The sequence below is a fragment of the Poromitra crassiceps genome (assembly GCF_964638095.1).
Source record: "Poromitra crassiceps genome assembly, chromosome: 21".
Lineage (NCBI taxonomy): Eukaryota > Metazoa > Chordata > Actinopteri > Beryciformes > Melamphaidae > Poromitra > Poromitra crassiceps.
This window is the reverse complement of record NC_139638.1, coordinates 27,436,056-27,461,055: the sequence shown is the minus strand read 5'-3', so window position 1 is coordinate 27,461,055 and position 25,000 is coordinate 27,436,056. Positions and strand designations below refer to the sequence as shown.

The window sequence follows — 25,000 nt, the reverse complement described above, 5'->3', positions numbered from 1 at the left end:
TACTGGGGTCAAAGTCTTTGACGGGACGACAGTCAGACAAGTTGGGGATGATGGAGTGGAATGGATGGATAACATTATTATATGTACAGTACAGTATATATGTATTTTTTTAATTAATAATGTTACTCATTCCATCCAATTTAAGATGCTCATGCTACTGTATAACTGAAGCAATTGGACAGCCCAACCCCCCCAAAAATAGACCCTTTTCACGGGGACCATTTTGTGTCAAAGAGGCAGGGTAAACACAGGTGCAAGTAAAAAAGCAATGAGGTTTTCCAACTTACACTCATGGAAGTTGGAAACCCTCATTAGTGTCTTGCTCGCACCTGTGTTTACCTTGCCTTTTCGACACAAAATGGCTGCCGTGAAAAGGGTCTATAGGTTTGCTAACATGGTTTGTTGCTGTATATGTTGCTGTGTGTGTGTGTGTTTGTGTGTGTGCGTGTGCACACGCGCATGACGCACATACGTGTAAACGTGCATACGGTATGTATGTGTGAGTGTGTGTGTGTGTGTGTGAGAGAGAGAGAGAGAGAGAGAGGATAAGTTAGAGTGGGGTGAGATGGGGAGAGCAGGTGGGGTGAGTCCAGGTGAGGGAGGTACTGTAACGTGTGAGTGGTTAGCAGGTCCAGAGAGAAGACAGATCACTGTGACTCCAGCCAGAGGTAATGGCCTCCTGCAGACCAGAGCTTTATTCAGCCTGCAGGAGCAGAACAGCCGACAGCTACCGAGTGCTACCACCTCATGATATCTCACATCTACTCCTCAGCCCAAATGAGTGATCAACCCTGTCTGTTAGCAAGATATCTGAAAAAGGATTTCTCTGAAAATGTTCAATTCAATTGATTCGATTCTGGTGGTGATCCAGATCCGGGATTTCTGCCATTACACAAGTTCTGTTCTTTAGGCAGAACTCTTGTACTGGAGGGAAGGCAGTGGCACAACATCCATAAGCTAACAGACAGCTGGCTTCATCTGCTACTCTGTGAGAAAAACAAACCCGCTCACAAACAAGAAACCGTTGTGAAGATTGCAGCTTTGCAGGTTGGAGAAAGTCGAGAATTCTGCCCTGTATTTTATTTCTCTGAGAGTGTTCCTCTGGCCTTTAGAGACTCGGCTTAGATGGTTATCTGCTTCATATGATATGACCATCCAATACAGAAAATGAACCTGCTCCATATAGCCTTCTCCCAAACAGTTGAAATGAACGGGCCTGGTTGCTTGGAGAAAGTGTGACATCATTTATTTTATGGAACTGTAAACATATTCATATATTATACTCCACTTGCTTGGGACAGAGAGCTGTGATGGAGCTACTGGGGCTAACTTGCTGTATGTTGGGTGGGTAGATAATGGCCGAATTTGGATTTTTCAGGTGAACTGCTCCTTCAAGCAAGACAGTAATTAAAAAAAGAATGAATAACACTTTCAGGATTTCAAGTTAGACTTGCTCATAGGTTGTCAGAAGAAGAAGAAGGAAAAAAAGATGTGCGACGAAAATCCTATTCCAATGTGAAACTGCAAATTATTATTTAAAAAATATATATATTAAAAAAAATATATATATATATATATATATTTTATAGAACAATAAACAAACAAGACAAACAAACAGGCACAGACACAGGAAAAGAAGAGAGAGAAAAATGCATACGTCTTGAAATACGTAGCATTGTAATATGGTGCTACCAGCCGCATAAGGTGCTTGTGTGCTTGTACAAGATATTGTGCATGGGATCCTATGCAAGGGGTCCATGGGAAACCAACCGGGCAAGCTGTCCATCTTCAGTCACTAGCAGTGTTGGGCAAGTTACTTTCAAAATGTAATAGACTACATATTACTAGTTACTTTCATTTGAAAGTAATAAGTTACTTTACAATATTACTTTCTGTGTAGAGTAACTTGTTACTTATTACACTACTTTTGCATTACTTTCAACAAAATAACAGCAGTAGCAGAATGACATCGCCGCCCCGGAACCATCCTGAAAAATCATTTCAACCGCCTTGAAGTCAGTGTAAACAATCCAAAATTCTAAATTTTATTCTTTTCCTTTGTTATTATCATCTATAGTGTTTTTTTTGCATAAAAACACACAGTTTGATTAGGAAATGATTGTATCTTTTTTTAAATATGTGCTTTGATTGAATCAAAAGTAACTCAAATTGTAACTTGAGTTACTTGACAAAGTAACTGGTATATTACTGAAATCCTATAAGTAATAAGTTATATTACTGAGTTACTGCTAAAAGTAATATATTACATGTAATATGTTACTTTTGTAATGAGTTACCCCCACCACTGGTCACTAGTCACTCTTAACCTCGTCAAAGGAGGCCAAAAATGGCTCCCAGATAGATGAGAACCTTCAAAGCTAGTTTTTATGTATTTATTTCACCTGTATTTCACCAGGCAAGTCATTAAGAACAAATTCTTATTTACAACGGCGGCCTGGAGTTGGCTCTCAGGAACCTCAGTCTTTCCATCTGTATAACAGAGATCATGTCCATCAGCCACACCTGAAAAGAAGGTGACGAGGAGGACTTCCATTCCTTCAGAAGGAGTCTTTTTGGCGACAGTTGTGAAACGGCACATTCTGATGTTTGCTCAGGCCTGCCTCAATCGCTCCCTGAGAGTAGAGAGAGAGACAGAGTCTGTGCAGCCGGTCACAGACTCGTGCTATTAGAGTCAGTCTTTGCACAGGAGACAGCGAGAGAGAATGATGGACAGGTGAGTGCTTGAAGGACGCTCTTTGGCCGGTTGCCACAGGTGATTGGCTCTGACTTCCTGACACCTCGGCTCCCATGGGTCGCCTTAATGAACAAACACTTCCTGTTTCGCTGGACGCTCTCAAGTGCTCTGCACCCTGCCAGCTCCACTCCCCTTCACTCACCATGGATGACTGGGAGGAGGAAGCGCTCTGCTACCACCTGACAAGGTGACCTGACGAGCCGTGATGTACTTCACGCCTGAACCGCCCGTTAAGTGGAACCGGGCCGAACAATCAACTGCGGTACCGTTGACATTTACTATTTTTCCCGGGGTCATTTTGCCTTTATTGGATAGGACAGTGGATTGACAGGGAAGGTGGGGAGAGAGCGAGAGAGGGGATGATGACATGTGACAAAGGACCACGGGTCGGGTTCGAACCCGGGTCGGCCACGCAAGGGACTAAGCCTTAGTGGTACACGCTCTAGTACCAGATGAGCCACCGGGGGCGCCGCCCGCACGGTTGACATTTACAATGTGTGATTGAAAGTATGGAAGCTGGATGTCTGTAATGTTCTACGGCCACAGTGAAGACAGCCAAGCTTCTCAAAGTTAGAGTTTATGACTGTACATAATGCTAAATGGTGCAAGTCATTATCGGTATAAACCCAGTGCATAAATAATAAACAAGTGCAAAGAATGTTTGCAAGGAAACGTACTTTGAGCTTAATATTCAAACCAGAGCTGCAAAGATTAATCGATTAGTTGTCGACTATTAAATTAATCACCAAGAAGGGTATTAAGTGGGTGGGTGTGTGTGTTAGGGTGGGAGTGGGGAAGGGATTTTGGGCACCATCGGATAGTTGCCCTGTACTGTATCATGTGCCTGTACTGAATGAATGGTGCCCATAAAAAATATATATAATAATTCCAGCTTGATAAATGTGAATAGGATGAATCAGCGTGATGTCACTTTCCACCCAGAAATGCGGAACCCCGCGGCAGTTAACTAGTATGAGTTGTACCAAACAAACGTTAATATCTCAAAAAGTATACATCACATCGCTTATATTTTGACATTCTGAGTGAGAGCAGAAGTAGCTCAAGAGTTTGATGTATAATATATGCATGTCATGTTAAAGTTGTGTGAACTGTCGCAGTTTATAAAATGTAAACAGAGTCAAGCCGGCTAGAGCAGACACTCACGCCTCGCGCCACTTGGGCTCCATAGGGTTCCATTGCCGTTGCCACCCAGTGACGCAGTTTGTTTAGCAAAATGCTGCTCAGCTGATCCCTTGTGTATCTTACTGTGTGTCTTTACAGTGAACTGAATATCTTTGGGTTGTGGACAAAACAAGACATTTGAGGAGGACGTCATCTTGGGTTTTGGGAAACACTGATCGACATATTTCCACCATTTTCTGACATTTTATACCAAACAACTCCTCGATTAATCGAGAAAATAATCGGCAGATTGATCGACAATGAAAATCGTTAGTTACAGTCCTAATCCACAAGAGGCCCCACTACACTGCAGCATCTATACAACTGCATGAGAAACTCTCATAAATTCTCTTCTTCACCTATTATAAATATTATGAATTCACTCAACGCCAAACGGACTTAATCGCGGCAGCGGGGGGGGGGGGGGGGGGCGCGCTTCCCCGCCGAGCGCCCATGACTGGTCGCCCACGATAACGCTGCAGGACCCCGGAGGCCGACCGAGGAGATGCCCGAATTAAACCCCCGCTTCCATGGCAACAGGCTCAGCAGCTCGCCCAGTGCTGCGTCACCTCTTGAACCCTGTCTTTTCTCCCGGGGGGGCGCTGTGACACACAGTGCTGTGAAGTGGAGACAGAGACGGAGAGGGCACGGCAGAAGAAAGGAGAGAGCATTGCATTCTTACACAAAGTAGATTCAAGTCGGTTTTATGAGCAGGCCGTAATATTCCTCGGCTATGAAAGGAGGCGACTGTCATGTCGCGGGGCCCTTTGGGCTCGTGATGAAAGAGCTTCGTGTGGAGGTAATGAAAGGGAAGGTTCCATGTTGAGTTGGGCTGATGGAAAGTTCTCCCTCTCTATCTAAAGCTTTATTGCTCTCTCTCTCTCTCCATAAGGCAGAGTTCACTAAAGCCTCTATATAACGCAGAAACAGTCCAGTGCCTTTTTGCCTCCACGTCACCCCCGTCTCCCTGACTTCCTAGAATAGCCTCTTCAATTACATTCCCCCCTGCTCTTGATTTAGTAGATATCAAATATGCATGTGGATGGAAACATATGTAACAATGACTTTGTGCGGCCCAGGCTGGGCGAGTGTCTCATATATTCAGAGCGTACGACTCCAACTCCTTCAGATGACTAAATCCCGTTGCTATTTGAGAAACCTCAGGCAGGCAGTCAGCCCCTTCCAGGCCACAGCTCCGTCGCTAATGGTTGGTGAGGACGGCCAAAATAAATGTCTGTTGCTGCTGCTGTTGCTTGTTTTCTTTGTGTGTGTGTGTGTGTGTGTGTGTGTGTGTGTGTGTGTGTGTGTGTGTGTGTGTGTGTGCGTGTGTGCGTGTGTGTGTGTGTGTGTGTGTGCGTGTGCGCGCGCTGCTACAGAGAGACTATCAACACTAAGAAGAATGAATGTGTTTTGCGTTTGGTGTGAATGAGCTGTCACGTATGAGGGCACAACGATGCCACGGTCTCCGCTCATGAGAATCACCTGGCGTTATGTGAGATGGAGACACGGCCTTATAGTTATATTCTTGTTGCTTTGCATCTTAGCAGCAATCCTGATTAGCATATTGAGCATAATGTTTTCCGAGGCAACTGCCCACACACACACAGAAAAAAAGCCACAGACAACGAAAACATCTTGTGACTTATCATGAGAGAATATTATTCAGCTAAACCATTATGGCAACCTGTCTATAGGATGACTTGATGCAGGAATACATCATGTAAATCAGTTGCAAAAAGTGGAAAGATAAAATAACCACACAAGGACTGACAGGAGCAAATGGCAAGGTCAAATAGTGAGGCATCACTTTATAATCCCAGATTATTCCACAGCTGTAGTTCTGATTTATTGACCTTAATTGAGCAGAATGGACGCTTTTCACGGGGGCCATTTTGTGCCGGAAAGGCAGGGTAAACACAGGTGCAAGCAAAACACTAATGAGGGTTTCCAACTTCCACAGTTGGAATTTGGAAACCCTCATTAGTGTGTTGCTTACACCTGTGTTTACCCTGCCTTTCCGGCACAAAATGGCCCCCGTGAAAAGGGTCTATAGGTGCAGAGGTCTGGAGATGACATGAGGATCTCGATCTGACACCTTGCTGGAACAATTCTTCAGTAGGCAGCATCGGCTGCTATTCACCTTATTCTTTGCCCATACAAGGACGCTTCTGCATGACGTCATTTCGTAATCGTCTTTCCGGTTTTAAACACGGAAGTAGAGTACGCCTACCGCAGTCATTTAGACTTGCCAAAAAGCTGTTTTCAAGCTAAAAAACCCCAAACTGTTTTAAAGTTTTAATATTTGTCAGGTGAGAACGTAACATATATGTGACCAGTTTATCAGAATAACGCCTATTGGAAATCTTTAACGAGCAGCGAGGACCGGGAGCGCTGGCTGTGCTGACACCGGTCAGACTAGCTATCTGTCAAACCCCACTGTAGGCTACTGGCAGTGAGAAAACACTGTCGACGTGCTTTTGTAACTAACGTTAAATGCCGACCGGGTACAGCCATCGGCTCCTCGCAGCAGTAACGTTATGAGCATGTAACTGAAGTTGGCCGCAGTGTAGCTTAATTCTGAATGTTGCCAAACTTCATTCATACTGATGTTTTATTTTGAAAATGGCCGCCAACTAGCGCTGAACCGGAAGAACAAATACGTTGCGTCGAACGCGGAAGAGAGAAAAAGTGGGCGTGGTGAATAAGGTGAATAGAGGACACTATTGATATTATTACTGTATATATACAAGTATACATTTGTACTGAAAATGAATGGATTGTGTTCATACTATGTGGAATAGTGAAGTTTAGTCAGACAACAGTAGATCAGTGCAAAGAGAAATAAAGACAGCAAGAGAGAAGATAAGAGAAGAACAGAAAGGCCTTGGCAGGTCTGTGAGTGGGAGGGAGGGGGTGCAACTCTCCCACACACCATTATAAACTTTGCTTGTTGAGTTGCCAAAATGTGTTGGATGAACAGGATAGTCCCAGTGGTAACTTCCATCTGCTCTCATGTAGCTGGCATGGAAAAAAGAATACATCTTTGAATACTGAAGGAAAATATTAACCTTATTAATCTTGCACGAGTACAAAGCAACATGCATATTCCATTGCTTGCAGCAACTTTTCTGTAAATATGGTATTTAGCTAGTTAGCTATTCTGCCAGTGAGTGAACCTCTCTCTGAATATGATTTCCCTTCCATCAACCAGAACAATAGATGCACTAGTTCTCTTCATGTGTTGCAGTATACTTCCAGGTCTAAACTGTAGGTTTACAGTGTACGTTTACACTGTAAAAGCCTTGGACAGCTGTGATTCACTCATCTATCTTGAATGGAACGATATCTTTCACATGATTTCACATTGGTGTGGAAACAGGAAGCACAGAAATCGGATTTCTTCAAAAAGATGGTGGAGCGTGGTGGACGGCCGCCATCACTTTGGCCGAGCGTCTGTTGTCGAAGATGAACGCCGCTCTTCCGGTGTCCAGGTGAGTTGACGACTGTGTGTTGTCATGTGTGCCTGTGCTGTGTGCATGCAAGTGTAACCCACGTTGTGTAGCTGGGAATCGATCTCGGAACCTCCGGCATCTCTAGCAAGGAGGCTAAAAAAGCCATTGGCTGTGGCGTCTGTCGCCGGCACGACCCACTTGGCCACCGCTACACGAGCGTGTTTATGCATTAGTATGTTTATGCGGGTCCACCCGTGGGAATAGAGACGTTGCGTGACCATGACAGTACGCGCGCACAGTCCTCATATGCAAGTAACGTGCTGTGCGTTCTCTAATGAAAGAACCACTTTAGAGCCGTGCCACAACAGAGCGCTATATCCATCAAACTCCATCCACATGATTGGACAAAAGCGCTGTAAGGGTTCGGCCATTGTGGCCCGTGCAGCCGCCTGGCAGCCGCAGCCTGCCAGACTCTCCCTCGCTGGGCGAAGGGCCTGTAGAAGAGCCACACAGCCCGAGCCAACACTGACAGCCCACTGGAGGGCTGACAACAAGCCACTGCATCTGATCCAACTCCCACAAATCTCAGCTCTTCTCCGGCTTCTTCTGCTTTCTTCTCCTCCGTCCGCTCTCCTTTTGTCTCAGGGTGGGTAAAACGCAGCGGATATTTCCTTCACCACCGCTGCTACACATTTCTGCAGATGCAGAGACCGCAAACTTGATCCTTCTCTGCTTTTTCCCCAAGTCTCTTTCTGTGCCGAGCCCGCGTGAGAAAAGGTCTGACAAATACAGATGAAAAAGAAAACATTCAACTGTGTCCCCCCGCCCCCCCCCTCCCTCATGGAGACAGCTGTGTTTGAGTTCAGAGAAGAAGAAAAATAACTTGTGGACTCATGGAACTGTTGTCTTTTTTCCGTAGCCATGAGGTAAGTGTGGTTAATTAATGTAGTTGAATGTGTGCCTCTGTCCACAGGCAAGAGTCCACTAGACAGCCATAGAAGGTAAAGTAAGCAGTGAGCAGTGTCACCATACCACCATAGAGTTAGTGAGGGGCTTCTAGGATGTGTGAAGGGAGAATTGGAAAATGATCTGGTCATCGATATTTGTGGTTGGAGGTGGTGAAACTACCACTATCATGTTCTGACTAGAAATTATGAAACTTCTCGCTCTGCCTTGTAGAACCGAGCCAAACTCACCGCATTTGTTGAATACGGGGTTATGGAACAGCCGTTTAGGGCCTTGCCAGTGTTTAGGCACTACTACTGGGCTGCCAATGTTAGGGCTCTGATGTGGCAAATTATCTCCCGGGGCCCCCCTGTGGTAAAGAATGGAGGCCAGCTCTATTATAAACTCCTCCCTGCCAGCCATCGTATTCTCTAAGCTAGAGAAGACTGGGACTTAAAAAAAAAGAAGTTTTGTTATGAAAAACTCCAGGTAAGGAGCGTTTTGAGTATACCGGATGTTTCGGTCCACACACCAATTTGGGTTTTAATCACTCTTTTTTACCATCACGGTCCACAAAACCTACCATGCCTGGAGTGAGAAGGGGCTGGTTTCCATCAGAGACCTGTACATTGATGCTGCTCGGAATCCTCTGTGCAGCAGTCTCTGACACAGGGGACAACTGTCGCCAAGAGACTCATTCTGAAGGAATGGAAATGACCCTCTCCACCTTCTTTTCAGCTGTGGTTGACGGACATGGTCTCAGTTATACGGATGGAGAGACTCAGGTTCTGGGATCCGTTCCTGGCCTACTTTGACGAGGTTAAAAGTGACAAGTGACTCACCCAACTGATTTCTCATGGACCCCTTGCATGGGATCCCATGCACAACATCTCTTACAGGCACATACACACCTTCTGCGGCTGGTAGCACCAAGTTGTAATATTGGAATGTCGATAATATATGTATGTATGTATGTACTGTATGTATGTACACTATGCATTTTCTTTCTTTTTTCCTGTGTCTGAATTTGTTTTTTTTTGTTTTTGTTTTTTGTGTTCTAAGAAAAACTGAAAAAATGTAATATTGGAAAAAACAACAACAGCAGCTTAGGTGAAGGGCAACTACTTTAAAACATTCCACTAGACTAAACACCAATGCATACCGGTATCCGGAGTGGATACCGAAGTCACCCAGCAGGCGGATTTCTGCTTCCAGCTATTACAGTAATGTCAACAACTCTCCTATTTACCCCTCACACACACACAGCTGATTTTTGCCACAGCAACCTCGTATCCCAGGAGGTGTGCTGTGATTGGCCCCTAGCTGAGGCTAATCGCTGCGCTGGGGGCCAATCAGGGTTTGATAGACAGACTTCTAAGGAGTGGCAGAATCACTATCACGACCACAGTGTGGCTAACAGGAAGTGTCAGAGTGAAGCCTGCGAGGTAGAGAGCAGAGTTTGCAGAGAGCGCGGGTCACAAACTTTCTTCCCTTTAGCCTGTCAGCACTTTCAGCAGGGAGGAATGCTGTGCAGTTCCACTCACTTAACCAGGGCTTTTCCAGGTCAATCGCAGCCCTTTATAGAGTTCACTCCCCACAACAACACCAAAGCCCTCCGCCCACAACTCCACCCTCTCATCCTCTATTTTCCTGACCTGCACCCCACCTACCACTCCACCCTCTATGTTCCTGACCTGCACCCCACCCACCACTCCACCTTCTATGTTCCTGACCTGCACCCCACCCACCACTCCACCCTCTATGTTCCTGACCTGCACCCCACCCACCACTCCACCCTCTATGTTCCTGACCTGCACCCCACCCACCACTCCACCCTCTATGTTCCTGACCTGCACCCCACCCACCACTCCACCCTCTATGTTCCTGACCTGCACCCCACCCACCACTCCACCCTCTATGTTCCTGCACCCCACCCACCACTCCACCTTCTATGTTCCTGACCTGCACCCACCACTCCACCCTCTATGTTCCTGACCTGCACCCCACCCACCACTCCACCCTCTATGTTCCTGACCTGCACCCCACCCAACACTCCACCCTCTATATTCCTGACCTGCACCCCACCCACCACTCCACCCTCCATGTTCCTGACCTGCACCCCACCCACCACTCCACCCTCCATGTTCCTGACCTGCACCCCACCCACCACTCCACCTTCTATGTTCCTGACCTGCACCCCACCACTCCACCCTCCATGTTCCTGACCTGCACCCCACCCACCACTCCACCTTCTATGTTCCTGACCTGCACCCCACCACTCCACCCTCCATGTTCCTGACCTGCACCCCACCCACCACTCCACCCTCCATGTTCCTGACCTGCACCCCACCACTCCACCCTCTATGTTCCTGACCTGCACCCCACCCACCACTCCACCCTCCATGTTCCTGACCTGCACCCCACCCACCACTCCACCTTCTATGTTCCTGACCTGCACCCCACCACTCCACCCTCCATGTTCCTGACCTGCACCCCACCCACCACTCCACCTTCTATGTTCCTGACCTGCACCCCACCACTCCACCCTCCATGTTCCTGACCTGCACCCCACCCACCACTCCACCCTCCATGTTCCTGACCTGCACCCCACCACTCCACCCTCTATGTTCCTGACCTGCACCCCACCCACCACTCCACCCTCCATGTTCCTGACCTGCACCCCACCACTCCACCCTCTATGTTCCTGACCTGCACCCCACCTACCACTCCACCCTCTCATCCTCTATGTTCACCACTCCACCCTTCCGTCCCCTATGCTCGTGCAATAGAGAGGCAAAGTGACCGCCTACTTCCTGCTTCAGCACTGTACCAGAGATTTTCATCCGCCATTTATTTTCCCATAGACATTCCGTAAAATGCTTGTAAAAATAGTAACTAACCAAACGGTTCAGATATATTTAGAAACAGGAGATACCACATAATATTTTACTAGGACCAAAACGTCTTTTTTTTTTTTTTCCCGAGTGAAATGTTCTATGGTCTCTCCCGATCTGAACCCTTTGGTACGACGAAGTAAAATTATTTTTATGCGCATTTTACGAAATGTCTATGGGAAAATAAATGGCGGATGAAAATCTCTGGTACAGTGCTGAAGCAGGAAGTAGGCGGTCACTTTGCCTCTCTATCTCAACGGAGCCTTTTGAAATGCAGCCATAACAATGTTCCAGTGCAGGACAGGGAGGATGCGGAGCAGGAGGGAGATCTTGGCTGAAGGAAGGTGCAGATAATTACAAATTTCTCTCCCTTGACCAAATTCTGGTGACTAGCCAACCTTCCAGGAAATACCTGGACAGCTTACAGTAAAAAGCCCAACCAGCAGTGGTAAAAACGTCCGTGTCTTTTCATTGGACTGTGTTAGAGTCAATGTTCAATGTTCAATGATTTAGCATTGGCTCTCCTGAGACAAGACAGAAGAGTTTAATACTGTGGCAAGTACAATTAGCACACGTTTCATTCAGAACAAAGAGAACAGAACTAAATACTACCAAATAATGATGCATGCTAATAAGTGCATTATGCTATATATAAAATATTTTTTTATATTTTCACTCTGTGCCTGTGAACAAAACGATGCTGGCACAATAGCCGTGCCATGGTAATATTCCCTGTGTCGCACCAGGAATGATGGTGATCATTCTGTGAGAAGAAAGCAGCTCAGAGACTCCCTGCAGCTCTGCATCTAAACCTATTTCAACAACGGCCAATTCATTTGATTCATCTCCCCCCCAGGAAGCGAAAGGATTTCCGCTCGCTGCATGAAGGCATTGGAGCCAGTGAGCCTTGTCACAAGTGATACGTCTTATTGCTTTGTCATCTTGGAGGAGGATGCAGCTATCGTTGTAAAACCTACTGTAGAAGTGAGGGAGGAGGTTGACAGCCATTAGGGAGGACAGCTATATGGTGTCCCATATTCTATCCGTGACATTGTGAGTCGAAGGCTTTTGGCTGGACTGGTCATCACAACGGTTTTCTATAGGACACTATGAACCTTACTTCATTATTTGGGCTCACTGAAATCAAACCATTCAAACAAATAATCGAATTCCCATCACTCGAGTAGATGGCGGTCCAGTGAAATGTCTGTTGAGCCTTCTTACCTCAGCAGCTGGGATGCCTTCAGGTGGGCGACACTGGAGCAACACTTCCTGTTCCAGGGACACTTCCTTCCCAAGAGGCTCCTGGTCAAACGTCTTCCTCAAGTCTGCAGGAAACACATTCAAACACACCATAATATACAATGTATCAATGTTACATTCAAACACACCATATATACTATGTATCAATGTTACATTCAAACACACCATATATGTATCAATGTTACATTCAAACACACCATATATACTATGTATCAATGTTACATTCAAACACACCATACAGTATTATACTATGTATCAATGTTACATTCAAACACACCATTATTAGGGATGGGGCCGATCCGATCCAATATCGGTATCGGGTGCCGATATTGGCACTAATTCACGGATCGGAATCGTAAAAAAAAAAAAAATCAATTCCAGCGCGGGCACAGCCGTAATTTGCCCATGTATAATAGTATCCTTCTTTGCCCTGTATATTTTCTTAATTTTGCTTTTTGCAAGGTATATTTAAAAAAATCTTTGCCTATACTGTATATTCAAGAAAAATATTGGTATCAGCATAATATCGGTATCGGCAGATATCCAAATTCAGGTATCGGAATCGGATCGGAAGTGAAAAAAGTGGATCGGTGCATCCCTAACCATTATACTATGTATCAATGTTACATTCAAACACACCATAAACTATGTATCAATGTTACATTTAAACACACCATTATACTATGTATCAATGTTACATTCAAATACACCATATATACTATGTATCAACGTTTACATATCATCTCATTGACAAGGTGTATATGAGGACATACTTTGGAGAGTTGTTTTTTATATCAAATGCAATTGAAATGGGCACTCCAATGTATACACAATGATTTGTCAAAATAAAGAATGGGGGTACTAAATAATACACATCCTGTACAGACTGAGTGTGGAATATTGGAATATGGAATATTCCATATATGTATTTATATGGACTATAAATACAGAAATTTGACATTTTTTCTCTCCCTCCCTTATCTTCTGTGTAAAGATAAATTGCTTAAGGTGGAAGGCAGGGAAAGAACAAGAAGAAGATCTCTCTCTCTCTACAATAAAAAGCTGATATTTGGATGCAGTAGGGCAGGGCAGGGACAGCGTGGTGAGAGAGACTGATGGAGGAGGGCAGGGCAGGGACAGCGTGGTGAGAGAGACTGATGGAGGAGGGCAGGGCAGGGACAGCGTGGTGAGAGAGACTGATGGAGGAGGGCAGGGCAGGGACAGCGTGGTGAGAGAGACTGATGGAGGAGGGCAGGGCAGGGACAGCGTGGTGAGAGAGACTGATGGAGGAGGGCAGGGCAGGGACAGCGTGGTGTGAGAGACTGATGGAGGAGGGCAGGGCAGGGACAGCATGGTGTGTGAGAGACTGATGGAGGAGGGCAGGGCAGGGACAGCATGGTGTGATAGACTGATGGAGGAGGGCAGGGCAGGGACAGCGTGGGGTGAGAGACTGATGGAGGAGGGCAGGGCAGGGACAGCGTGGTGTGAGAGACTGATGGAGGAGGGCAGGGCAGGGACAGCGTGGTGTGAGAGACTGATGGAGGAGGGCAGGGCAGGGACAGCGTGGTGTGAGAGACTGATGGAGGAGGGCAGGGCAGGGACAGCGTGGGGTGAGAGAGACTGATGGAGGAGGGCAGGGCAGGATTACGGAAGGTGTCATGCTACACTGGAACCCTGATCTCATTAGACAAATATATCAGCACCTGCTGCTCCACAGACTGACAGAGGGCCAACAGGCATCACACCCAACAGAGTGGAGAGGAGAGAGGAGAGGATAGAGAGTAGAAGAGAGAGGAGAGGATGAGAGGAGAGGAGAGGAGGAGAAGAGAGGAGAGGAGAAGAGAGAGGAGAGGATGAGAGGAAAGGAGGAGAAGAGAGGAGAGAGGAGAGAGGAGGGGAGGAGATGAATGTGTAGTGTGTGTGTGTGTGTGGGGGGGGGGTGAGGAGAAAAGAGGTTACAGTAGTACTGTTGGGGAACATTGGAGTGACTGAAACATCAAATAAACACACACCCAAACTCCAGTGACAGCATTTCCACAGCCTAAGGGGACATTCAAACCCAAAAGCGTTTCTGGAGCTGCCAGCATCTTTCTGCAATTCATTCTCTATGTAAGGACGCGCTAGACGTGCTCCTCTTTTAATGAACGCACCTGGCGTTTCAGCGCTGGTGGCGTCTGTTGTTTTTGGAGGAGCGCTGTGGGCGGTTTAAAGCTGAAAAAAGTGGAACATTAGAGGAAAAGCACGCTGATCGTCTTTGTCACTCCTCCTAGCTTTTCTCCTCCCGAGGGATCCTCCAACCTCCGCTTCTGCCAGAATTGGCAATAATCTGGCTTTCATGTTGACAGTGAACAACATCAAACAGACAAAACCAGCTGGCTACCGTCCTTGTGGTCGTTGTGATCTGTACTGCACGCGACTACAGGTGATACCAAAACGGAGCAGAAAAAAACACTCTGTGTGCTGTGTTTTGTGCACAATGGAAGCGCTCTCAACATGATTTTCATAGCGTTCTGACTGAAAAAAAAGCTTTTGGTGTGAATGTCCCCTAAGGCAGTGTTTTTCTATAGATTCCCCCCTTTCCCCCAAATGTGTTGTGCTGGTGAAAGGGGTACCTGGCTGAAAGCATGTCTGAAAGGAGGTACATTCATCAAAGTAGTTTGAGAACCACTGGGCTATGGGATATAGTGTCACAGTCACATCACTTGTTGATATCCTCAGCAAGGACCACTGAGAGGGTGGCAAGGGCTACTGAGAGGGTGACAAGGGCTACTGAGAGGGTGACAAGGGCCACTGAGAGGGTGGCAAGGGCTACTGAGAGGGTGGCAAGGACCACTGAGAGGGTGGCAAGGACTACTGAGAGGGTGGCAAGGACTACTGAGAGGGTGGCAAGGGCTACTGAGAGGGTGGCAAGGACCACTGAGAGGGTGGCAAGGGCAAGGACCACTGAGAGGGTGGCAAGGGCAAGGGCTACTGAGAGGGTGGCAAGGGCTACTGAGAGGGTGGCAAGGACCACTGAGAGGGTGGCAAGGACTACTGAGAGGGTGGCAAGGGCTACTGAGAGGGTGGCAAGGGCAAGGACCACTGAGAGGGTGGCAAGGGCAAGGGCCACTGAGAGGGTGGCAAGGGCAAGGGCTACTGAGAGGGTGGCAAGGACCACTGAGAGGGTGGCAAGGGCTACTGAGAGGGTGGCAAGGACTACTGAGAGGGTGGCAAGGGCTACTGAGAGGGTGGCAAGGGCTACTGAGAGGGTGGCAAGGACTACTGAGAGGGTGGCAAGGACTACTGAGAGGGTGGCAAGGGCTACTGAGAGGGTGGCAAGGACCACTGAGAGGGTGGCAAGGACTACTGAGAGGGTGGCAAGGACTACTGAGAGGGTGGCAAGGGCTACTGAGAGGGTGGCAAGGGCTACTGAGAGGGTGACAAGAGCAAGGGCCACTGAGAGGGTGGCATGGGCTACTGAGAGGGTGGCATGGGCTACTGAGAGGGTGGCAAGGGCTACTGAGAGGGTGGCAAGGGCAAGGGCCACTGAGAGGGTGGCAAGGGCCAGGGCTACTGAGAGGGTGGCAAGGGCAAGGGCTACTGAGAGGGTGGCAAGGGCTACTGAGAGGGCAGCAAGGGCAAGAGCTACTGAGAGGGTGGCAAGGGCTACTGAGAGGGTGGCAAGGGCCACTGAGAGGGTGGCAAGGGCTACTGAGAGGGTGGCAAGAGCTACTGAGAGGGTGGCAAGGGCCACTGAGAGGGCAGCAAGGGCAAGGGCTACTGAGAGGGTGGCAAGGGCCACTGAGAGGGCAGCAAGGGCCACTGAGAGGGTGGCAAGGGCCACTGAGAGGGTGGCAAGGGCTACTGAGAGGGTGGCAAGAGCTACTGAGAGGGTGGCAAGGGCCACTGAGAGGGCAGCAAGGGCAAGGGCTACTGAGAGGGTGGCAAGGGCCACTGAGAGGGCAGCAAGGGCCACTGAGAGGGTGGCCCTTGCCGAGCTGTCAATCATCATTTCCGGGCGGGAGATGATTGAGAACAATGAGAGGAGAGCAGAGGTGGTTTGGAGGACAATGGAGCGAGCACATGGAGACATGTTTGGCAGGCTTTCTAATGTGGTGCCAGCAGGACTGAATGCTGAGATATAAAGTGTAAACTAATGACTCTTTTCCCCTTCAACTGAACTTCACTAGATGTTTATGTAAACACATGTAGCTGTTTGTCGTCGTTTTCGATGGCTTTTGCGCACATTGAGGTTTCAGCTCAACACCACAGCTGCTTGGCTGCTCCATAATAACCCACGGAGGAGGAGAGCCAGGCTTGGGAAAAGCGCTTTCCTACCTGGGCTGGAGAGATACCGGTGAGAGAGTGTCTTAACTTATGGGTGAGTCTGTCCCTCATGGTCGTGCTGCTAAATGCTAACTTCAGCCCAAACCAATGTATATTTCAACTCAGTGGTCTGGCATGAAACTGGCATGGGGAAAAAATTGCCATAGGGGGCGCTATGGCAAAGTTTTAGATTTTAAATGGCCATAACTCGCACATCATTGCTCTGATTGCCTCCAACCTTGGAGAGGTTAGGGGGAACCGATGGAGTGCAGTGATGAAATTTGTGAAGTTCAGACAGTGCCACCTACTGGCAACACAAAAAGCAGTTTATCTCAAGAACTGTTCATCCGATTGACTTCAACCCTTGGGGAGTGCGCTACTGGGGATCCGACGGCGTACGGGACCCAATTTCAGACAGGCACATAGTCATAGCGCCACATACTGTACTGGGGTTGGGGATGATGGCGTTTGTTTAAAGGTCCCATTCCGTGCAAAAGCAGTTTTTACTTCTAAAGCATATATACTGCTGTCATCCCTCCCTGTAATGAGTGGTCACAGCCTCAGAACTGCCAGAGTTGGATTTGTCCCTATCCAGCTTCCCCCTGCAGTCTCCTTCAAGCCACGCCCCTTACACTCTGTTCCCCCAGACGGGTTAATGTGACGTGAGTCGGGTCCTCAAGCATACTGCGCGCGGGTCTCTCTCACACAAGCTACCTGCACCATTTTGTCTATAGCCACAAAATTAACACTTCTAGCTGGAGCGAAGCCAACTGTACGTGATCCAGCAACTGCGGAGGGGCATTCGGTAAGTCTAGGCATTTTGAGATGTCCTCTTTAGCGTAGCAACCATTAAGTTAGCGATAGCTCATTGCTAACGTTAGTTGTGGACACAACCTAGCGTGCTGGTCCACAGACGCTAATCTGATTGGCCGCTGGGCGCCTGGGGCGGGCTCTCCCTCAGCGGCCAATGGGAACTGTTAGTTCTGAATATATTATAGAAACAGACCATTCTTGGGACGCAACGAGATGAGGAAGTGACAACTCCGTCAGAACAAACGGGGTTGCTATATTTTCGACAAATTAATCCAGAATCATGTTTTATGGACCAGAGACACACGTTTTTAAGAGGTTACAGCTGCACGAATTGGGACCTTTAAAAAAGAAAAATGCACAGTCTGCCCTGCTGCCCATTTCTGATCCTGATTTGCAGACAAGGACCATTAAGCAGAAGAGGTCCATTAGGCACAAGAAAAGATGTGGCTCGCTAAATTAGCAGGTCCATAGCATGTGCTGGGGATGATGAGCAGCTGAGATGTGGGGAAATAACCCGAAACCAAACCTTGTTGACTGAACAATGGAGATAATGACTAATGCTAATGATTCCTGCTATTATGTGACATCACTAATGATGTCACTGATGATGTCAAATGGGAAATTAAATCATTGATATGCCCCACACACACACACACACACACACATGCAGGATGAGAGTCATGGCTTGCTAGTTGCTACAGCATTAGTTCTTGGTCATAGTCTTGTAATCCGCAAGACGAGAAGAAAGAAGTCTGACACGCGCCCAAAAAACTCTGCCTATCAGCGTTAAACCAAGCATGGCCTGCTGCTGCTGACAAAGGCAAGAATGATTGAAGAGAGAGACAAACCAAGCTGAAAATGATATCTGTGCTTTGAGGACATTGAGCCAAGGAGTTTCATTGTGAACTTCTAAAGTCAACTTCCAATCCGTAGAGTTGAGCCGAGCGAGAGAGAAAGCACACACGCGCTCTGACTAACACACACGTGATATAAAGCGATATACATTTTTGCAGCCAGACGACATTTGAGACAGCTCTAACAAAGGTGCACAGAGGGAGAGACAGAGAACATGAGAGGGAGCGAGAGGGAAAGAGATGTATTGCTGCACAGAGGATCAGTTCATAAATCAAAGATAGCAGCAGAAGTGGAGAGACTCTCTCCTCGCTAATCTCTGGAGGATCAGAGGCACACCTGAACTTCTTTTTTCCCCCCGCGCTGACAACTTGCTGTGTCCATGGAAACGACCAGAAACAACCCCCCCAGCTCAGGGAATCACTTGGTAGAAAGAATTTGGCACATTCTCCCTTAAAGCAATAATAGAATGCTATAAATTGCCAGTATTGACATCATGCGCTAGCATAATCCAGAGATTTATGATTTTAGATGGAATTTAAAGTCGCATTTTTGTTTGGAATTTGCGGTGGAGAAAGCTTAGTTTCGCATTGTGGCTCAAACAGATGGACAGCGAAGAAGCAGATGTTATGTGGCAAAAACCGCAAAATGTTCATCCAAAGTTATTCTTAAGAGGTCGGAGCAGTCAGGAGGAAATATATGCCTGATGCTGAGCAGAGTGGGTGTTTTAAGTGGGATAAGATGACCGTATCCACCATAGAGAATCAACTGTTCCTCAGTGTCGACTGCAGTGCTGACAGAGAGTGCATATGGAGTGCACTCCCCGTCAGCAGGTGTTCATGTCAGTTATAGTGCAAATAAGCGAACAGCTGATAAATTATTGTTATTATGCGATGACGCCATTTAGGTGCGCTATTCGTCATTCTAGTTGCCTGGCTGTCACTCAGAGCCAGTTTACCCAATGAGGGATAGGTTAGGTACTGTAGGTGGGCGTACTGTGTAAAAGCTTTGAGCTGTCATGATTGGTGAGTAGTAGTGATATAATTTCCCCCCAGATGGAAGGAGGAAGGGACGGACCTTTATGAATGGGAGCGTCTTGCTACGCGATAGCGTTAATGGCCGCTGACGTGGAGAGACACTTTTTTGTCAATAGACTGACGGTACGTGCACATCATGAAACGCTCGGCAGCTTGCCTCCTGTGAAAGCCGCTTTGACGCTGCATCTTGATAGGCTGTCTTGCTCTATTTCCGTGTCTGATTGGTCCATTTACCTCGCGCCCCCTGCCGCTGGAACCGCCCACAGCGTTTCACATCTTTCATGATGTGCACGTACCGTGAGAGGAGCGTGTGTGTGTGGAATATTGCGGGACTGAAACGCCAATAGCCACACACGGACTCAGAGTATTGAGGATAATACCTTTTGAATTATTTACCTGTGGGACAATGTATTGACCCTTTTTCTGACGTAACCCAGAACGAGCTATCGGCCGAGAGGGGCTTGCTGTCTGGTCGCACCTAACCTCGCGTCGCCAGGCTCTTCTCGGCAAAAAAGAGCCTGGCCTCCGTTTACAAGTGATTTTGTCACCCGGCCTGTTTCCAGCCTAGACAGGAAACAAGCTGTGGAAATAGCTCGTTCACTTGAGAATCAGAAACACAACGAATGAGAAAATAAAACGACAACAACAAAAAAACAAAAGATGGACGTACCGAAGTTTTTGAAGAAGTTCTTGTAGAAACATCGCGGATTCACAATCTCACATATTTTGATGGCCAATACAGAAGCTTTGCATCGGACAATTAATCGAGGAAAGAGACGTTCTCGCATGTCTACCGACTGGTTTTGGGAAAAGCTTATGTAACGCTAGCTACTACTATACAACTTGTGTTGTTCCAGGCTCTAGCTTACGTAACCTCGCCGCGTCAAGCTAACGGCAACAAAGGCGTTTTTTGGCACACTTATTTCCGGTATTTTTTCCTGTTTCCTTGGTTTACGCCCCCATGACAAAAAGCGGAGTAAAGGGTGCCCAGACTAGGTGGCACCAGAGGGCCGGTCCGGGCACGGCAGAGCAGAGGGTCGGCCCGGGCACGGCAGAGCAGCGTGGAGGACAGCGCCGAGAGAGCTGTGTGAATTTGTCCTCTATGCACAAACACGGATGCGGGTGTTTGCTCGCGACAGCCCAAACAAGCTTACAAGCATGTTGTTCAATGAATCGTTTACAGCGAGGGATGTGTGTTGAAGCTAATGAGAGCTTAATGATAATAACCCTAGACACCGACGATGCTAAATTGATATGATTATATTGATCATCACACCCATCCTCCAACATCTCCACTGGCTCCCCATTCAACACCGTATCCACTTCAAAATCCTGCTCATCACCTACAAAGCCCTCAATAATCTGGCCCCCTCTTACTTAACAGATCTCCTCCAGCACCACTCCCCCACCCGCCGTCTCCGCTCTGCTGATGCCAACCTCCTCACCCCCATCACCAAAACCAAGCACCGCACCACGGGGGACAGAGCCTTTGCCATCGCTGCCCCAAAACTCTGGAACTCTCTGCCCCTCAATATCAGAAACTCCGACTCACTCACCTCCTTCAAAACCCAACTCAAATCCCACCTCTTCAAAACAGCCTACAATATCTGACTTCTACCTCTAACCACCATTCCATCTCTGCAATCTATTGATTTGTATTTGTTTTCGTTCTTGTTATTTAGTTTTGTTTACTGTATTACTTTTCTATGTATTGTAAAGCGTCTTTGAGTTCCCCAGAAAAGCGCTATATAAAACCTATGTATTATTATTATTATTATTATTATCAGCTCAACACATTCCAGACACGGAGCTGTAACAATATGTTTATGTAGGAGGTCCAACATTGGACCTGTGAGAGATGACGGATCAGGTCCTTCTAGAGCTCAAGTCAAGCGCTATATTTGGCTCTACTTTCATTTCCCTAAGTAGGGTTCATTACCTGCAATAAAGAGACGGTAAAACCTGAGGCAGGACCGGGGTTCAACTTTCATCTGATTTCATCACCTCCGTTCTCTGTGTTCAAACGCTGTCACACACGAGGAGATCCCGTACTGAGCTAGAGCTATTTCTCATTGTTCCAAATCCCCTACAGGAGAAGCTAGATGGTATTCCTCCTCACGCAGAATACATCATCAGGCCACACGAAGAAGCCCCAAAGAATACCCACAGTCATTTTACAGTTCACTGCTTATTTTAAAAAGAAATGAACCTTACTATAACAAATGCAATGAGAATGTCTGCCCCGATTCAACCTGATGTGTGTCTTCGGGGGGAATATGCCCTAATAACTCCACACATTTCAATGCATTATAAAAGCTGGAATGGTGAGTTTTGCATTGGGAAGTCATTTACATAAATGTCTGCTATGAAATTAAAAGATGGAACAGTGTCCAGAATGATTGGGAAGGTATGTTCCATATAGCTTTCAGGAATCTCATCCAAGGACAAACCGTTTGAGAGAGAGAGAGAGAGAGAGAGAGGGGGGGAGAGAGAGAGAGACAGAGAGAGAGAGAGAGACAGAGAGAGAGAGAGAGGGGGAGAGAGAGAGAGAGACAGAGAGAGAGAGAGAGAGAGACAGAGAGAGACAGAGAGAGAGAGAGAGGGGGAGAGAGAGAGAGAGACAGAGAGAGAGAGAGAGGGGGAGAGAGAGACACAGAGAGAGAGAGAGAGACAGAGAGAGAGAGAGAGAGAGGGAGAGAGAAGAGATGTTAAAGTTGGGCTGAAAAAAAAAATACCTATTTTAGATCACAGCTCTGATAGAGTGCACCTATTTAACAATGTATGCCCCCCAAAAATTCACAAAAATTCAATTTCTTCCTGATTTGTTTTGTTTTGTTCTGACGAACCCACTTTTCAACTGTCCGATCTCTCAAGCGGCCTGTTGTCCAATCAAATTCCTACCAGTCTATGGTCCCGCCTAGAGTCAACATTTCACTCGGAAATACGTCACGATAAGGAAAATAAATACTCTAGAATTGCTCTAGATAGTACTTTCGAGGTACCAGATTACAGTTGACAGATTACAGTCTTTGCATCTCAAACAGCTAATGTATATATGTTCAAGGAAAGGAAACCAAAACAATCATACCAATTAATTACCACATCTCTAACACAGCGTTTCTCAACTGGTGGGTCGCGACCCAAAGGTGGGTCGCGGGGCCGTTTTGATTGGGTCGCGGACATTGGCCAATTTTTTTTTTTTTTTTTTTCATATTTCATTTGAGTTAAATTCAGATTATTGAAACTGGATTAGCCTGACCAGTTTTACTTGTTTAACAAGCTGAAGCATATGCTCTGCCTGTAATTCAAGAGAAGTCTGCCTTTTCATTTCATATTTAATTTTAGTTCAATTCAGATTATTGAAACTGGATTAGCATGGCCCCAGTTTAATTAAAAGTTATGACCAGTTTAACTAAAAAGCATATAGCCTGCCTGTGATTCAAGAAAAGTCTGCCTTTTTATTTCATATTAGTTAAATTCAGACTATTGAAACTGGATTAGCATGACCAGGTTAACTTGTTTTATTATTATTATTATTATTATTATTATTATTATTAACTTGTTTAAAAACATATAGGCATGTAATTCAAGATAAGTCTGCCTTTTATTTCATATTTCATACAGTTCAAATAAGACTTTCTGAGCATGACCAGTTTGACTTGTTTACATTTAAAAACATATAGGCCTGTAATTCAAGTCTGCCTTATTTCAATTGGTTTTTAGCCCTAGTTGCACTTCTGTTGCACGTTTTTGTTCATTTGAGGTTTATAACAGTGCATTGTGTATTAAATTAATGCACTATTTTTTGTGCAATAAATTTGAGTGGTTTAAAAAAAAATCTGAAATTTGGGTCGCGACTTCATGACAAGGAAAATAGTGGGTCCTGAGGCTACACCAGTTGAGAACCACTGCTCTAACAGATGCCAGATGACTATCATGAAGATTTGCAAAACAAAGACTTCAAATAGTAGTCATTATGGTTTAGGCTCTATTTTACATCAACCTTGCTTCATAAATATGGATGTGACATGCACACCTGCCTCGCCAAAGAGATCTCAATGTATTCTTTATTTTTTGTGCATTTCTTTCTGTTGTTAGTTATTGTATGTTAGTTGCCTGAGAAACCTGAGGAACAGAATGGCAAACGCTCGACTCAGCAGCCTTGCCTGCCTGTCCACACACGCAGAAAGAACCAAGGCGATGTCCAGATTATACACTCATTTGCACTGAACAACAGACAGATCATCCTTCCATAAAGCAACACTTGGTGAGAAACTCATTAATTTATTATAAATATGCCATAAGATATTATTATATCAGCGCTGATCACTGTTCGGCAACACCGCAACCTCTTAACTCCCCAGCGCTGGCTCTCTGGCCCAGGCTCTGATGAATCCATATATGCTTAGATGATGGGAGAGGAGAGCATCAGTCTGAGGGGATAGAGTCTGGCTCTTGCCTGGAGAGAGGGAGGGAGCCCAGTGGAGGAGCTCATCCAGTCAGCAGAAGCTAATGGGGGGAAGAGGTTCTCCATTGTGATTTGAGGGATAGGTTAACGCTGGCAGGCCGCTCATCATGGATGATTATAGGGGGTGGAGCCTGAGGGGGCAGGAGTGGGCTCTGTGGGAGACTGAGTGAGACATGCCTGTGTGTGTGTGTGTGTGTGTGTGTGTGTGTGTGTGTGTGTGTGTGTGTGTGTGTGTGTGTGTGTGTGTGTGTGTGATTCTCCAGGCTGGCAGAGCAGCAGAAGCGGGATCAACAAAAAGATGTTGGTGTTTGAACAAGAGGCAACACATGGAATCTAGAGAAGCAGAGAGGAGGTAGAGACAGCCAGAGAGAGAGATGGAGACAGAGAGGAGGTAGAGACAGCCAGAGAGAGAGATGGAGACAGAGAGGAGGTAGAGACAGCCAGAGGGAGATGGAGACAGAGAGGAGGTAGAGACAGCCAGAGAGAGATGGAGACAGAGAGGAGGTAGAGACAGCCAGAAAGAGATGGAGACAGAGAGGAGGTAGAGACAGCCAGAGAGAGAGATGGAGACAGAGAGGAGGTAGAGACAGCCAGAGAGAGAGATGGAGACAGAGACGAGGTAGAGACAGCCAGAGGGAGATGGAGACAGAGAGGAGGTAGAGACAGCCAGAAAGAGATGGAGACAGAGAGGAGGTAGAGACAGCCAGAGAGAGAGATGGAGACAGAGAGGAGGTAGAGACAGCCAGAGAGAGATGGAGACAGAGAGGAGGTAGAGACAGCCAGAGAGAGAGATGGAGACAGAGAGGAGGTAGAGACAGCCAGAGAGAGATGGAGACAGAGAGGAGGTAGAGACAGCCAGAGGGAGAGATGGAGACAGAGAGGAGGTAGATACAGCCAGAGAGAGAGATGGAGACAGAGAGGAGGTAGAGACAGCCAGAGGGAGATGGAGACAGAGAGGAGGTAGAGACAGCCAGAAAGAGATGGAGACAGAGAGGAGGTAGAGACAGCCAGAAAGAGATGGAGACAGAGAGGAG

At 46.8% G+C, this 25,000-nt stretch overlaps 1 protein-coding gene across 1 annotated transcript in view; it reads right to left on the bottom strand.

Annotated features, from left to right (window-relative positions):
* Positions 1-25,000, bottom strand: part of unc5cb (unc-5 netrin receptor Cb) — a gene marked incomplete at its 5' end in the record, with an annotated part of 103,904 nt that overhangs the window by 57,810 nt on the left and 21,094 nt on the right. Inside the window, one exon of the mRNA XM_083657406.1 lies at positions 12,453-12,556. Coding sequence (XP_083513532.1) covers positions 12,453-12,556 — 104 coding nt within the window. The remainder of the gene's footprint in view (positions 1-12,452; positions 12,557-25,000) is intronic.